Source organism: Felis catus, chromosome C1 (assembly GCF_018350175.1).
Source record: "Felis catus isolate Fca126 chromosome C1, F.catus_Fca126_mat1.0, whole genome shotgun sequence".
Classification (NCBI taxonomy): Eukaryota; Metazoa; Chordata; class Mammalia; order Carnivora; family Felidae; genus Felis; species Felis catus.
Genome location: NC_058375.1, coordinates 99,954,718 through 99,971,689, shown reverse-complemented (window position 1 = coordinate 99,971,689; position 16,972 = coordinate 99,954,718). Strand labels below are relative to the sequence as shown.

At 49.3% G+C, this 16,972-nt stretch overlaps 1 protein-coding gene across 1 annotated transcript in view; it reads right to left on the bottom strand.

Annotated features, from left to right (window-relative positions):
* The window catches only part of PTGFRN (prostaglandin F2 receptor inhibitor), an 85,419-nt gene that overhangs the window by 28,997 nt on the left and 39,450 nt on the right, over nucleotides 1–16,972 (bottom strand). The window contains exons 2-4 of the mRNA XM_023259040.2: nucleotides 13,719–14,087; nucleotides 10,462–10,875; nucleotides 5,775–6,155 (exon numbers count right to left, since the gene is read on the bottom strand). Coding sequence (XP_023114808.1) covers nucleotides 5,775–6,155; nucleotides 10,462–10,875; nucleotides 13,719–14,087 — 1,164 coding nt within the window. The remainder of the gene's footprint in view (nucleotides 1–5,774; nucleotides 6,156–10,461; nucleotides 10,876–13,718; nucleotides 14,088–16,972) is intronic.

Sequence of the window (16,972 nt, the reverse complement as noted above, 5' to 3'; positions counted from 1 at the left end):
GCGGCCGGCATTTATTGAGGACTTTCCATACACCACACGCCGTGCCATATACATTTCCTCGCGTTCTTGCTTAATCTTAACAACCTTTGAATATAGGTACTATTTCCACGTACGTTTCCTAAATAGAAAAAAAAAAAAAAAAAAAAAAAAGCAAAACAAAACCCAGAGCCCAGAGGTGTGAAGTTGGAAGCCTCAGGTCTTGCACCGCGCATGTGAGCAGGATCCTGGCCTGGCTCCCCCACCAGGACCGAAGTGCACAGCCTTACATACCCGGTTGTGAACACTTTCTCAAAACCCACCAACATCCCAGAAGACGAGAGCGGCAATCACAGCCGAGGCACTAATCCCAAACTGTGTGCAACAGGGCCCAGCTCTAATACCCGCTCTGCAGCCTTGTTAACTTGGGAGAGCTAATCAGATGGGCAGGCTGCACGCACGAGTTAGAGGGAACAGGAGAGGGCGTGCCCCCGTGTCTGCCCATGCCAGTTCTGTTGCCTCGCACTGAGCAGGTACTACGGGGGCAGCGAACCGGCTGGCTAATTGTCAGAGTGGCCGCTCTCGCCATCTGCGTAACAATTACGTATTCTCTGAGGTTTAAACAGTTTATAAAAACCCGTTGTTTGGGGGAGACCCCCTACCCCACCTTACGGGACCATGATTGGGAGGTTGTTTTCAGCGTCGGCCACTTAATAGAAGAAAGTAGCAACGTTTGGACGACCTCATGCAGTTTCCTCTCTCGCTTCATCCTCCTCACCGATCCCAGAGAAGGAAGAGTGAACTGCCGGGTTTGGGGGGAGCAGGGGCAGGAAAGGGGCTGGGCGTGGTCAGCTCGACCCCCTCTCCTCAGGAGCAGCTGCCTCTGGGACCCCCATCCTTAGCCCCTCCGTGCCCTGAGACACACTCCCACGTCTTACTTGGTTAAGGACTTGGTGCGGAAGAGTACGTTATATATTGACCCTCCCTTCCAATAAATCCTCGTTATCGCCGCCAAGAGGATGTAGAGAGGACTCGAGCGCCGGTCACTGTGCTAAAAGCACTTCGTAGGCAGCGTTCCACGGAAACCTAGAAAACCGAAGCCTCACAACCTTAGCAACGCACCCAAGATAACATGCCTAGAGAGCGGTGGAGCACATCCCCGCTCTCCAGCACCGGCCCACATGCTACTCTGCCTCCAGAGATAACCCCGGACAGACAGCTGATAACAGTCGCCCATAAGTTCTGCAGATCTGAATCTTATCTCCTGTGGACGGCCCAGAACTCTGAAGTCTCTACCAAGTACTTAGCAGATTAGCAGCTCCCTTTAAAGGAAAATAATTACCTTCCTCGCTGGCACACGGCTGGAAGAGGGGACAGTCCTCTGGTGGGGAAGAATGCAAATCAGGTTCTTGGGACTGAAAAGCCTGGCTCAGCTCTGCCTCCTCCTGTTCTTGTAGCCGAAACCCACGGAACGCCCACCAATTAACACCGCAGAGGTCTGGTACTTTGGGCAGACAGCTCAACCATAAACTGATTAGGATCCAACTCGTGCCAAAGACTCATTTCAGGCATCTGACTGCAGAGAGAGGTGGCCTGCTGTGTAGATCAACCAACCCTTCCTCCAGAGCCTCTCGTTTTAGCCATATACCAAATTGGGTCAACACAAAGCAACGTTTGTCCTCCATAGTAACAGCTTCTTACAGAAACTCCTTCACACACTTAAGATTTACGCCCTCAGCTTTTATAGAGTGGATATGAGAAACATCCATTTAAACAATCACTCAGAGCCTTTCATAAAGGAACAGTTGAAAGCACTGTCCATTATGTTCTCCGATGCCCTTCCATAAAAAAAAGCACATGATAAATTCAGTGCCAACAGAAAGTTTGGCTCTCTCTGTTTTCCTTCATCGGAGGTGAACTGTACAATCACATTTCTTCTTGCCCCAACTCTTCAAAACTTCAGAAGCAAATTCAGCACTAACTAATGGATCCCAACCACCTTGCGATATCTATTCTTTGATTTGTTTCTCACCCCTTTTGATCTTGGTTTTATTTTTATATCTCCTGCTTTAAATCGGGCTTCATTTTGCAAGCCAACTTAAATCTTTTTTCTCTCCTTCAAAAGTAGGACACAAATCCTAAGTAAAAGAGGCTTTTTCTTACCCTCTACAAAACCATCACAGCCCTCCCGGCTGCTTCAAGTGCTCTTGGACTCACCAGACCCATGCATCTCTGTCTGATTAACACAATGGAACGTACGAGACGAGAAGACCCCAATCAGCTTCGACTCCCTCCTCTGCTCAGTGCACTAACCCCAAGCCATCAGGACAAGAACGGCCCAGCTTTTAAAACTTTATGCTTTACAGTTTCAGGGGTAAAGCGGATTCCAAGAGCCCAGAATGTTTCTACATAAGATAATAATACTTGGGGGGGGGGCCGGGTGGCTCAGCCAGTCAGGCGTCTGACTTTGGCTCAGGTCTTGATCTCGTGGTTCGTGAGTTCGAACCCCAGGTCAGGATCTGTCCTGATAGCTTGGAGCCTGGAGCCCGCTTCGGATTTTGTATCTCCCTCTCTCTCTGCCTCTCCCCTGCTCACATTCTTTCTTTCTCAAAAATAAACATAAAAAAAAAAAAAAAGATGACAATACTTGGAACAGACTTGACTCTGCGACATAATTCTCTATAAGCCATTCTAAACGTTTCTTTTGAAATAAAAGAAACAAGCACTCACCATTTGGTAGATTCTATTTTCCACACATGTCTGCAGTTATGTTTCCAAGCCTACATGCCCTTTTGGAATATGACCTTGCTCCTCTCTCATTAAGAAATGGGGTCCCAGGGCGCCTGGGTGGCTCAGTCGGTTGAGCATCCAACTTCAGCTCAGGTCATGATCTCGCGGTTCATGAGTTCGAGCCCCGTGTCGGGCTCTGTGCTGACGGCTCAGAGCCTGGAGCTTGCTTCAGATTCTGTGTCTTCCTCTCTCTCTGCCCCTCCCCCACTCACGTGAGCTCTGTCTCTGTCTCTCAAAAGTGAATAAATGTTAAAAAAAAATTTTTTTTTTAAAGAAATGAATGCTGGAGAGTCCTTCCCTAAATCCTAACCCTCAAAATCATAACCAAAATAAAAATCAGTGGTTTTCAGATGGGAATAGGGCAGTACCTCACTCACGAGGTTATCGTGGGGATCAAATATTTAATGCACGTGAAGCTCTTAGCTCAGTGCCCGGTGTACAGTGTTTGATAAATGGTAATTATTATTTTTAACGTGTCAAGTAGCAAAACGGAAAGTTCTGTGTAACACCTGCCTAGGGAAGCAACTTTCGCAAGATGCAGTTTTGTGACAACATTCCATAGTCACATAATGTAAAATGACCTACATAAACAGAGTCCTTGGCACGTCGCCTGTCTTCCTATTTTTCTTGGACACCTCTCAGTCACCTCCAACAGCCCCCAAGGTGCATGCGGTAAGGTGTCCACATGCACACACATACATGTCGTGTATCTAGAGATAATCAGAGTGTCAGGCCAGGCCCATCCGTCTCTGGGCAGAGTCCAAAGGGGAGGTCCTGGAGAAAGGTCTGCTGCTGTACTCGTGCCCGACTCACCCCTGATAAGTGTCCCGGCAGCTGTAATGGAGTGAGTCACAGGCACGGGGAAGGAGGAGGTTTAAGAGGAAGAAAAAGAACACAGGCGGGGTTTCTACCACTTACACCCCCAGAAAGTTAGCCTTCTGCACATATCTCTGTGCATTCTGGAAGCTGAACACGATTGCTTTCCTTGCAATTCTTGTTTTCCTATGCACATGCTTTAATACTCTCCATGTTTATCTATCCATTCGGCCAATGTTGCCCGAGTGCCCACCAAGTGCAGAGCGCCGCACAAGGTGTGGGCGTTCTGCGAACCTTCCATCGGTCAGGGTAAAGCACGCTGATGACTTTCCTGACAGTGGTGCCGGCACTCTGCGGGCAAACAAACGGCTGGATCCTTGGGACCATAATGGAGCCTTTTCCCACCATTTAGTCTCTCTATTTCTTCTCACTCTCTGGAGGACACGGCCACCAACAAATCCTTTCCAGTTAAAAGAGCCCATTCCCTCCCGGAGCAACCCTCCTGCTTTCTGACAGTCCCTGCATCTCCCCCAGGCGACGCCGGGATCAGTGCACCAGCACTTCAGAGAGGCCCTCACACTGGATTGCAGGCGGCGCTTTCTAAAAAAAAAAAAAAAAAAAAAGAAAGAAAAAAAAAACCCCACCAGAGCTGTGATTCTAAGTTGGAGAGGAGGGGGGACCAGGAGTCAGCGCTGGGATTTGACGCACCATACAATGCACCAAGGATCAGAGCCGGGAGACGAATTCAGCTCCAGAGATGAAAAATCTTCTTTCGGTGCCGACAACATCTGTTTTATTTTGAAGGTTGCTAAGGAGAGTTCTAGCTGGGCCAACATTGTTCCAGTTCAGTACTTCATAGTGAGACTCTCGCACGGGGCTCAGACGGCAGGAATAAAAGCTCGCCAGATAAACCCTGCTCCTTTCACTGTGCAGATATCAAAGAATCACTTTGCTACCAGGGATGATTAACACCCTGCCTGGTCTCGCTCTGAATCGGCCATACCTTCTGCTCACACTCTCATTCCTCGTCCCCTCCCTGCCCCCTCTGTGCCCCACTTGCCGGCTCCCCCTCTCTGCCAATACATTAGGAAGAAACAGACAGCGAACGTGCCACTGACCCGGGAGACTTTGGACACTGAGACGAGGAAGAGCTAAGTGTGGGATGGGGGTCATGGTGGGAGGGTACTTAGCATCAGACAATGGAGGAAATTATTTCCTGGCCCTTTACAGATCTGGTTTACCTACTAACAATCACAGCAGAGCCCAATGCCTGCATCAGGGCTCAGAACAGCCATGGGATGGCGGAGAGATCAAGCTCAAAACAGAAGAGTCTGACAAGTGGGCCCGTCCCCACCTGTGTAATGGTGCACCCCGACCTCCGCTCATCCCCGATCCTGCTTAAGCTTCTCTGTAATTAATTATAAGAGAGGAACAAAAATGAGGAAAGTCAGCCCTGGGTGGGGGCAAGCGTGTAGGAGAACAAGGGCCGGGGGAGATGAGAATGGCAAAAAAAAGACGAGGGCACGACAATTTCACATACGTGCGGAGTTGTTATAAAGTGAGGGTCAAGGTGGTCAACAGGTGAGAACCGCCCTGCTCCTCCAGCGGGGACTGGCAGCCGGTGAGAGGGCCCACCAGAAGAGCCTGGGGAGCAGGAAGACCCCTGCACTGAACTGGCAGCTGCAAATAAAATCATTTGGGGATTCCAGGGCATTCAGCAAAAAAAAAAAAAAAAAAATGCATTCCATTAACTGAAGGAATTCTCTTTCTGCTCTGGGCTTTAGGAAGGCACCAGCTCCTGCCAGTGAGCACCTCAGAGTATAGGAAAAGGAAAGGGAGAATGGCAGTGCTCTCGCTCCAACAAAGATCCATTTCAAAGAGCCCTTCGGAGGGGCCGACCCTGCAAATCTTGACAACAAAAGGAAACTATATCCTCTCAAATGAGGGTATTGAGACAACCGAGGCCACGTTATCCAAACATTGCCCTTGCCTGCCAGATTCTATTTCAGCCTGCTTTGCCCCTCCTTCCCCCCACCTTGGGATCTAGCCAGGCTAAAGTATGCTGGTCCCGATGTAAAGAACGCCAAGATCACGCAAAAGGCACAGTGCTCTAACTCATCCGGATATCCCAGGGAAGGGAGGGAGCCAGCAAGGCTAAGAGCCACCCCGTCCCCCCCCCACCGGGCACTCACCTAGCCAGGTCACATCCACACTGGCCGGGGCAGACCTGGCCTCTGCCACCTTGTGCCAGCTCCTGTTGTGTCCGGGTGCCCAGAGCGCCACGTGGCAGAAATAGTAGCCGGAGTTTTCCTTGCTAACGTCTCGAACCAGTAAATGGTAGGAGCGTGCATCCACGTGACTCAGGGCCACGTGAGGAGAGCTGTGCACCAGGGAATCCCGGTCCAGCCGTGCCAGCACGGGGGCGCCAGGCCAAGCGCCATCAGGCGTCCTGCTGAAGTACCATGTCACCTCGGGTCGGACGTCGTCTGCTCGGTCGGTTGTGATGTTGCAGGTCAGGTCCAACCCCTTTCCTTCAGCCACAGACACATTCCTGGCCACAGCCACTCGCAGAACTTGAAAATGAAAAAAACAAAACAAAACAAAACCCATCTAGATAAACAGGGTTATGTTTGCCCCTCCCTGCGTTAGATCCTATTTATTTATTTATTTTTTTTTTTAATGTTTATTTTGAGACCCAGAGTGCATGTGCAAGACAGGTAAGGGCAGAGAGAGGCGGGGAAGAGAGGATCCCAGCCGGACTCTGGCTGATGGCACAGAGTCCGATGTGTGGCCCGAACTCACAAACCACAAGATCATGACCTGAGCCGAGGTCGGATGCTCAACCGGCTGAGCCACCCATGTGCTCCTAGATCCTCCTCTCCTTTTATCTTATTTATGGCATTAAAGTCAGAAGGCTCTGTGCAATTGTAAGTGTGTGAGAAATATTTACTGAATAAATTAAGGAACTATAACTCGTTTCTTTTCATTCCATGAAAATACTAACAGCAGCAAACCCTAATACGCTTACTACGTGCCAGGCACTATTCTGAGTGCCTTGTAAATACTAACCTTCAAAACAACCCTAGGAGGTAAGTACTAGCATTGTCTCCCTTTTACTGACAAGGAAACCGAAGCACAGAGAAGTTAAGTAAGTTGCCCAAGCTCACACAGGCGACCGTTTGAAAAGGAGTCGGAGCAGCGCAGAACTACAATTGTAGTTTCACCATGTGCGTGATAAAACTTGGGTGCTTCTACAGACAGCTCAGTTCTGACTGGCTGACGTAACTAGTTTGGGACTAGGGCCTTGGGGTTGGAGGCTGGCGGGCAGGAGGTAAGGGTGGAAACATCTTCTGGGCACAACAGGAGAAAATCCTAAACAGAAGGACCAGGAAAGTGAAACCAGACAATATGCCTTATGAGTCAAGTCTTCAAAATGCAATGTACTTAGAGCACCACATATTCCGTTAGACACGCCCACCTTAAAGTCAAACATAAAGCATATATTCTGAAACTTTGCAAAACGCCATGACTTTTGAACTCTCCACACCACTGCCTTCTCGCATGAGTGTGGATGATTAAAAGTAGACTATATTTAGATGAAGCATTGAAGTATTTGGTGTCACAGTCTCTAGACAGATCTGGTTTCAGCATTCCCCTGTCAAAGCTTTTTACATGGAAACGTTTTACTTTATTCGAGCGTTGTTTGTTTTTTTTTTCTTTTTAAAGAAGTTGAACATCTGTAATCAGAGTAGAAAAACATTCAATTCGTGGTAATGCTCTGGGAACGACTGTTTAAATGAGAAATAGCTAACGTCTCCCAGGGGGTTCAAGTGCAGGCGCAATCCTGGTCTTCCAGCAAGACTGGCTCAGCGTCAGCTATCCTGAGTAAGCTCAGTAACAAAGGCTGGTGCCTAGTTCAGAAATGGCCCAACCCCAAAGCCCAGGCCCTCTGGAGTAGATGGTTTTCACAGGAGTATTTCCAGAGCCTGACAACATTTCCGACAACCATTTCAGGCCACGTTCAAGACCCACCTTGACGAAGATGGAAAATGAAGTGGGTATATTATAAAAGAGAACTGATAAGTCGAATTTTTCACCCTCCAAATTGTGCCTCCTCCTTCACCTCTTGAAAGGGGCCAAAAGTAATTTGAGGGCATCTTTTGAGAGGAGTCAGTATGGAAACTTCTGCTCTGAGCCTGTGCTGTGGTGAACAGCCCCACATATGATGCCTGTGGTCAGAGACCCTGGAATGCTGCTAGCGTCCCTCTGTGTGGCTGGAGGCAGAAGGAGGCTCAGGAGACAGACACGTGAGGGAAGTAGGGGTAAATACACAGCTGTAGACTGCACATATGGAGAAAATGGATTCTTAGCTTTAGGAATATCGGCAGAAACGGCTCTTCAACTGAATAGTTCACTTTGTAATTTTCTCTCCGCAAGTTGCGAAATAGCTTGTCACATCACTAACCATTGTTCCCGTATGTTCTGGACTGGGGGGGGGGGGGGTGGAGCGGGGGGGGGGGGGCTGGTTCACAGCTGGGAGACAGGAAAGTGCAGGCGAAAGAAAAAGGAGAATCATTTCTAAGGACTCGTAATGCAAGGGGATACCTCAGACAAAGCCTGTGGTGGTGAAGCTTTCTCGGGCTGGACAGAACTGAACCCATAAATCAGACACCAAGATGTGCACGAACCAGACCACTCGCAACATGGCGGGGAGGCGGGTATTGCCACATATATTACACAGCCCCACTGTTTAAGTGGCTTTGGGCTGTTTATCATAACAATGCAATAAGAATATTTAAGAAGGTAATTCTGGAGAGTGCAGGTGTTGACAAAAGAGAAAGGCCCCACTCCAGTGTGGTGGCTCTCAACCTGGAGTCCAAGAAGACAGTTTAGAAACTCTGTGACATGGATGGGAAAAAAATCTTGCCTTTGTGCACATGTGTGATCTCTCTCTTGCTCTCAAAAAAAAAAAAAAGCCACAGATATTTTCAAATGACGTTGTAATTGTTGCACGTATCTTAAAATATCATTTGCATCCATTGCTACTTGGAAACTACAGTAGTTACTAAGCCTGCCAACTACAGATTATTTAATGAATGAATAAAGCACAATATTACTACATTAACAAATTTGTCTGAAAATATTTTGATGACTATTTTAATGTAATTGTTTTCCTTTGTCACCTCAAATATGCGTTTTAGAAGTTAAAACACGTTAATTCTGAGAAAGCATCTGTGGACTGTCAAAAGACCGTCAAAGCGGCCCATGGCACAAAATGGTTACGAACCCCAGGCTCAGGTGAGAGTCAGAGGCTAGTACATCCAGGCTCAGAGTTTTCAAGTCTTATACTAGCTATTATGGGTTCTGTGGCTTGTTTGAAATAACAAATACCTTTACAGCTGAGATTCCTGCACAAAAAGGTAACTTGTTGCAAAGCTGAAACTCTTAATCCTCTGCCCTGTGAGAAGAGTTGTCTGATACAAGCTGAACATCCCAGCTTCTTAGGACAGATTCGAGGCAGATCACATCCTCAAAGGAAGGTGACCTGAGTCCATTTAGAAAGTGATTTCTGTGGCCAGTGGAACCAAGACTGACCGCGATGGGTAGCATCCTTCCTTGGCAAGAGCACCTCCCGCCTCACCTCACTGATGGCTGCGGTCACTCAGGATCCTCACTCAGGAACCTGCTTTTTTACCAAACCCAATTCCTGGGCAGTGGTATAAATGCAGAGCAAAATGCTCAGGACCATGCAGTCTGCAGAGGAAAAATACTCCCCGTGTGCACGGTTTCCTGTTTTCCTTCCCGTCTGAGTTACAGAGTGGCCACACATTCACACTTTACACTGAGGAAATGAGTCTGTCTTCCCACCGTACAAAGCAGGGGGCGGCAGCAACAGATGTGAACGTTAGATTCCCAGAAAACCAAGGACAGCCATCCATCCACAGCAAGGACCACATCTTGAGATGGTCTCTTTACGCTGTCTTTGTCAGAGCTGGAGGTTCTACGGTGCCTGGAGACGTTCCTCAAACCCCTCTGACCCCAGGGCCCAGACAGGGCTGACCGCCTGGTAGGTTCTCCATTAATGCCTGTTGGATACTGAGTCAACAACAGCTTGTTTTTCTCTCTTACCTGTCTTTTCATGGCTTTTCCTAAATGTCTCTTGTATTTTCTTACTTCTCCAGTGGGAATAGGAAAGGGTTGGCTTTTTTTTTTTTTTTTTTTTTTAAAAAACAAAGGCTACTTCACAGATGAGAGGACGCAGAACTTCTTGCACGGAGACCCCAGGGCCAGATGCTTGCTCCTGGGGTGTGTGTCATACATGGAATGAGAAGAGGCCCAGCCCTAGAGAAGTCTCACCTAGCAGGGCGCGGCCCATCTGAGGGGACCCAGAGGACCCAAGATGGACGAGAGGTCTGCGCATGAGACAGACACACATCCCCACCAGCTGTGCAGAAAGGAGGATTCAGAAATTCAGGAAACACCCGGGCAAGATAAAGCCAAAACACAATAAAGGGAGCAGGGTGGGGACAGCTCGGCCCCAAAGCCCCTCGGAACACCAGGTCGGACCTCACTCTGACACTTAAAGGGACTTAAGCTTTCAGTCAACAAACTGTCTTATGTCTTAGTATCTTCTGCAACCTGCAGCGTCCCGAGTATGAATCCAGACGGGAAGCAGCTGTAAAGCCACACTACAGGCACTCGGCACAACACCAATGCGCCTTTCCCCAGCTGTCACCACCACCTACTCCCCCATCCCCTCAAAGCCAGGCCGCAGGTGACCTGTCAGCAAAGGACAGGGCTCCCTCCCGCCTGTTTCTTTCCCCGGCACCGGCCAGAACACAGGCCAGGGTGCCAACCAGATAAGTCCCAGGAGCTCACCTGTCGGCTGGATCAGCACGGTGGCCACGTCCACGGCTTTCTCCTGAATCTCCTGCCAGCTGCCCTGCTCTCCGATCCACTCGCTGACCACGCACCTGTAGGAGCCCTGGTCGGCGGCCAGGGCGCGGGCCACGGACAGGCGGTAGCCGTCGGCGCCCACGGTGTCCAGGCGCACGTCTCCCACGCGGTAGCGCTGCTCGTAGCCGGGCCCCGGGCGGAAGCGGCCCTCGTGGGTCAGGGCCAGCACGCTCCGCCGGGCCGTGCCCCGCTGCAGCTCCCACAGCAGCGCCAGGTGCGTGTGCAGCGGCGACGCCGTGGAGGCCGAGCAGCGCAGCTCGAACGGCTCGCCCAGGCGCAGGCTCAGGCCCGGCTCGGGCGGCGCAACGGCACCCACCTGCAGGGCATCGGCCAACACTGCGGGAGGAAGGAGAGGCGTCAGTCGCGTCGCGCCCCCCGCTCCTGCAGGCACCAGCCCCTTCTAGGGCTTTCTGGCCCCAGGGGGAGCGGCCCTGCGCCCCTGCCCTGTTTAATGCCCACGTGGGAACACTCCCCATTTTAATTTGTGCGTAAGGCAAAAAAAAAAAAAAAAAAAAAAAAAAGAAGAAGAAAAAAAAAAGAAAAAAAAAGAAAAAAAGGAAAAGAAAAAAAGAAAAGAAGAAAGAAAAAATAAGAGGCACGAAGAAGACATTCCCCCCCGCCCCCCTCCGCCCCCCCCCAGCTGGATGGAAAACACTCCCTTTTGGGAGTTGTGCCCTGGGGATGCGTTTCTGCCACCCTTGAACAAGTTGCTTTACTACCCTGTGCCTCAGTTTCCTCATCTCTAAACAGGGATGACAACTGGGCCCATCTCAGGGAGTTGAGGGAGCTGAAGGAGTGATAAGGGAAGGTGCCTGGCACTCGGCAAAGCTGGAAGATAGCTAGCTGTTACTGTCAAACGCTCCTCTGTTCGGGCACAGGGCTGCAAGAGGGAGCCTGAAGAATCCCCTAGCAGATAAAGCAGCATGATGGGAAGACGGCAGAAGCATGGCATGAGCTGCCTGTGCCCTGAGGCCCAGGAAATGCCTAAGAATAACTAGGATGAGCAGAAAGTTTCTGCAGGATAGGAACCCTTTAAGGAGACCTGAAGCCTCAGCTATTTACTCTATTAGGGCCATTTGGAAAAAGGCTGCCTCTTTACAGAGTCTAGAATAAGGGGCCAGACATCAAGAAAGTGTTGGTGAGTGCACGTTAGGAAGGGAAGCGATAAGCGAGGTAACCAGAAAAGTGGCCTCTACCAGGGGGCAAGGACAATCTCCCAGGCTGGTCTACAAGCTGGATAAAAGAATCCTCAAACACCCCTATTCATGATCTCTTCCGTTTTTCTCAACATTCCACACCGAGAAAGGAATTCAGCGTCCTTAAGACAAAACTACATCTTTAGAAAGACCTATCCTAAAGCCCATCTCTACTGCACAATGAATGACCTTCTAGTATATACATCGGTCTGTGAGTCTGGTTCCCATGACTCAGTTCCCGTGGCCAGTTATCTGTTAGCACACAGCCACAAAGCCGAGGGCCACACAGACCCTGGACCGTGCCGGGCAGGCACCGGAGGCGCCACCTGGGCAGCCAGCCAGTCTCTTTTGTGACCGTTTATCTATCTCCTTTCCTCACCCAAGGAAAGCCTCTCCTTGCTTCTTCCTTCCAAAGACTGGAGAAGAAACAGGAAACCACTGGGGGAACAGGGTGGGGGAAATTCTCCGGCTGCCCCCTACTCCTCAACATGAGAATTACAGGGGACATAAGTGTGCATCTGACCTAATAGAGGTAGGGCGTGTATGTGACTAAAAGCAACACATTACTGAACTGCAATCACGAATATCTCATGGGACTTTTTTCTAAAAAACATCTTTAGGATTTTCTGTTAGAATAAGGAAGAGGTGACGGAAGAGGCAGATTTGATGTGTCAATACCTACATAATGCATGTGGCTGTTTTATTCCGTCACGATGGTTGAACGGGGTGGGGGGCGGGGGAACAGCAGCTGCAACATGGCAGGGTTCTGCGCATGATTACAGAGAGAACAGATACTTGGGTCTGCCCCCTTTTTTTAGATCATCGTGTACATCTTCTACATGCCCAATCGTTACCTACAGTCCCTGCTCTAATATAAATGCTTTATGGCGGGGCGCCTGGGTGGCTCAGTCAGTTCAGCGTCCGACTGGGGCTCAGGTCAGGATCTCACAGTTCATCAATTTGAGCCCCTCATCGGTCTCCCTGCTGTCAGCCGGCTTTGCATCCTCTGTGCCCCTCTCTCTCTGCCCCTCCTCTGCTCGTGCACTCTCGCTCTCTCTCTCTCAAAAATAAACAAACTTAAAAAAATACATAAATAAATACTTTTTTGGAACAAGGCAGGGTACGAATAAATGCATAATTAAGTAATAACAATAATAATGTTTCTATTTTGCTGGCCCCAAATGAAAATAGTTTGTTCTTGCTTATTTACTAATTAGCTGAGAGAATTTTAGGCAAGTAATTAACCTATGCTCTTCCACTTCCTCATGTGTAAATTAGGCAAATATCCTGCCTGGTCTTCTTCATTGGGTTCAGAGAATCAAAGGTGGGAATAAATCTAATAGGACTTGGGAAACAGAAAACAAGCAAACAAACCAAACCGCACCCCAAACATTCCAGGTATGTAAGGTATGATTCTCCGCAGAGAGGCCAGTAAGCTAGCAGGGTCCATTGTAAGCTAGCAGTGACCACGTCGTCCTGTCTCTACAGAGAACCCACACAAATTCTAGAGTGGGCACTGAGATCATGAAGGGCACAAGCTTGGAAGCATGTGATAGTCTCATGAGAGTGAACGTTATCATGACCGTCACCTTCTCACTGCAAATCTGCTAATCACCTTGTGCTCGGAGCCTTTAAGGGGAGCACCGTTTCACAGAGGAAAAGTGGAGCCATGTAGCATGCCCACGGCCACACGGCTGTCCAGCCAGTCATTGGAGCGAGTGCGGGCAGCCTGGCCCAGACCTGGGCCCTGCCACCACGCCAGCCAAGGATGGGTCAGAATCACAGTGAAGAGAAAGGACCCTCCCAGGCGACCCCGCCTACCCTCTGCTGTTAAGCAGGTAAGGTGCTTCTTTCTGTCCATTGGACGGAGGGAGCAGAGCCCCAGAGGAGTCTCCTTTCTTGGCAAAGTCACCCCCAGCCGAGTGGCAGGGGAAGGTCTAGCCCCTGACGCGATGCCCCCCCCCCCCCCCCGAGAGGCTATACCTTTAACCTGCACTATATCCTCATAGTTGCCCTGGACGGTGGCGTCGGTGCTGGGGGTGGAACACTTGTAGTGGCCCTGGTCCGAGGGCTGGACATTCTTGATGTGGAGCTCCACGCCATCGTTGGCGGTCCGCCGCAGCAGGATCTCGCCCCTCTGCAGGCGCTCCCGGTACGGCTGGGCCGGGAAGCCCGCCTCCCAGGTGCTGGCCAGCTCCACGAAGCTGCTGCCCGAAGACGAGAAGCTCCAGTCGAAGTTCTGCTCGCTGGGGCCGTCATAGTCGCTCACGTTGCAGGGGATGACCAGCTCGGTGCCCACCACCCGCACCAGGCTCCCCGAGGGGACTCTCACCACACGCCCTCGACACAGAGCTGCAATGACAAGAGAGGACGGGCAGGCGTTGAGTCGTGGAAGGTCATCCCAGGATAAATGGGTCAAAACCCCGTTGGGTGTTCCTGCTCACAGGCTTGTGTCAAAAACGTGACATGTGGCCAGCTGGGAAAAATGAGGCGCTGCCTCGATCTGAGAAGGTTAAGCCCATCCCTAGAACCCCGAGCCAGGAATACAACCCTCAAGTGCGTGCCTCTCACACAACAGTTTCCTAGGATTGGCGGGGAAGAAGACAAGTATTAAAAGTAGGCTAACCGTGAACCTGAATGGCTTCTTCCCTCCCGTTACTATTTAACATACCATTGTCACTCAGCGTGATGCAGAAATATTTTAGGGTTGGTGCGAAAGAAAAGGACACAGCTAATCAAGTATTTACCTTTCTGCCCACCCTGGATCAACCCTCATCCCTGGAGACCATTCCCTAGGGCTCCTGAGGCCTGATTTACACTGATGGATGCCAATCCCGAAACCCGAGAGCAGCCTGCTGATAAAAAGATTTAACTCCGGTTATCTGACATTGCCTATAAATTAATATTAAAATATGACGACTCCACCAAGTATTAATTTTCTATTTTCTGGCTCATTTCCTTCTCTCTACTCTTCACCCTGATCTAAATTCAGAATGAGGATAGGGAAACACAAAGGGAGACAGCGCCTTGTCTGGCTGGTTGCTGGGCGTTGTTAGGAACGCGGCAGCTTGCCGGGTTCAGAGGACAAAGCCAAGAGTTTACTGGTGTTCCCTGCCCCGAGAGCACATACCTCCCAGGCCTCTGATAGGGCCCGGGGGACCGCACCTATGTGGCCTTTAAGATGTCATCTTTCCCATGAACTTGAGGGTGATTTTGTGGTACATTTATGACCTGTGTACAGCATTTCAATTTGGACCAAATGAACTTGTCTGGCTCCTGCCTGATGTGCCAGTTTTATGAACCAACTGGTACAGCACTAGGGCAAAGGGGAAGCCATGGGCTCTGATATCCAGGAGGTCTAAGTTTGGGTATTCATATACCTTGTACTAGGATGAATGCACATTCACTAGATTTCTCGAAATTAACTCTTTTTCTGCAGTATTAACGTCAGGCATGGCTAGGTCAAAAGGAACATCACTCAAAAATCACAAGAATTAAAAAAAAAATACTCCTTGTTTAAAAAAAAAAAACTGAACAAAATCAACACTATACTAACAATTATAATGGAAAGACAAGAGGGGAGCCTGGGTGGCTGGGTTAGGCATCCGACTTCGGCTCAGGTCATGACCTCAGGGTTTCTGAGTTCAAGCCACGCCATCAGGCTCTGTGCGGACAGCTCAGAGCCTGGAGCCTGCTTCAGATTCTGTCTCTGTCTCTGTCTCTCTCCCTCTGCCCCTCCCCCGCTTGCACTCTCTCTTTCTCCCTCAAAACTAAATAAACATGAAAAAAAAATTTTTTAAAAAGCAAGTATGAAGTGATTAGAAAGACTGGAAAGAGCTCATGCCCAATACAAAGAAATTAGATTTTTATAAGGGAATCAGTTATGTCTTATACAGAAATCACATACAAAATTGAGTAATTTCCCTAGAAAGTTTAGTTGTAAGAACAACTACCACACCAGATTTGCCCTCAAATACACTCTGATAGGAGTATGCACTCTGAAGGAAACCGAAGAGACTGACCTCTCTTAGCTCTGGCTGCCTCAACTATAAAATGGGGAAAGAAGGATTTACTGAATTTGTGAAACAGAAAATGCCTGGCTGAGAGTCTGCTGTGTTATAAGAGCTCAATAAAATGGGAACTTCTGTTACGTATTTTCAATTTTGTATTTCTATCATTTGTTAAGGGTTGAATTACGATCCCCCCCCCCCAACAATACCCCTATGGTGAAGACCAAGCCCACAGTATCTCAGCAGGTGACCATACTTGGGAATGGGGTCACCGCAGAGGTTATCAGTTGTTATTAGACATCATCGGTTGAGGTCATACGAGAACAGAGCAGGACCCTAACCCTATGACTAGTATCCTTAAAGAGAGGGAAGCCTCTCTTTATGCACAGACGTGTATAAAGGGAAGACACCACGTGAAAATGAGGGCAGAGATGGGAGGTGAGGTGTTTACAAGCCAAGGAACACCAAAGGTTGCCCACAAACCACCGGAAGCGGGCGGGGAGGCCTGGAGAAGACTCTCCCTCATCCTCCGAAGGAATCGACCCCGCTGGCATGCGGTCTGCTAGTCTCCAGAGCTGTGAAAGAGCACCTGTCTGCTGTTGAAGCCCCCAGGTAGTGGTTCTTTGTTACAGCAGCCCGAGCGGACGGATACACCATTGTTGCTTGCTTTCCAATGATTCACTTCATGGTTTTCAAAGTCTGAGTTGCCATTTGGTGGTTGTGAAACGAATTGGTAGTGGTTGTGACCAGCAAGTGTGTGCGTGTCTTAATACAATGCAACAGAAGAGGAAATATTAGAGTCCACTGCATTTGGTACGGAATAAATACTGTTGCATTCAATGTTAAGTACACAAAGGTGTGTGTGTACCAGATGATGATGAAAATTATATATCTTAATTTGTATTGGGGTAAAAAAAAAAGAAAAACAAGTTGAACACTTTTTCAAACCCATCTCTTATTTTCTGCACCCATTACCATTTCCTTGAAGGGGGGGAAAAGGAAGCATCCCTACAACAGAAATAGTGATAAGGTTAGTGTGTGCTCTATGCAGGGGGCTGTCTGTCAGCCTACCGGGGGCAGGTCTGGACTGCTGCCCCATTCAAAGAAAAGATGCCACACCCTAAAACACTCTCCTTAAAAATAGCGTTATTGGTGCTAATAACTCGGAACTGCAGGTCACGTGTCTTCCTGCAGACAACAGGACCGCCATATTGTTACGGAACAGCA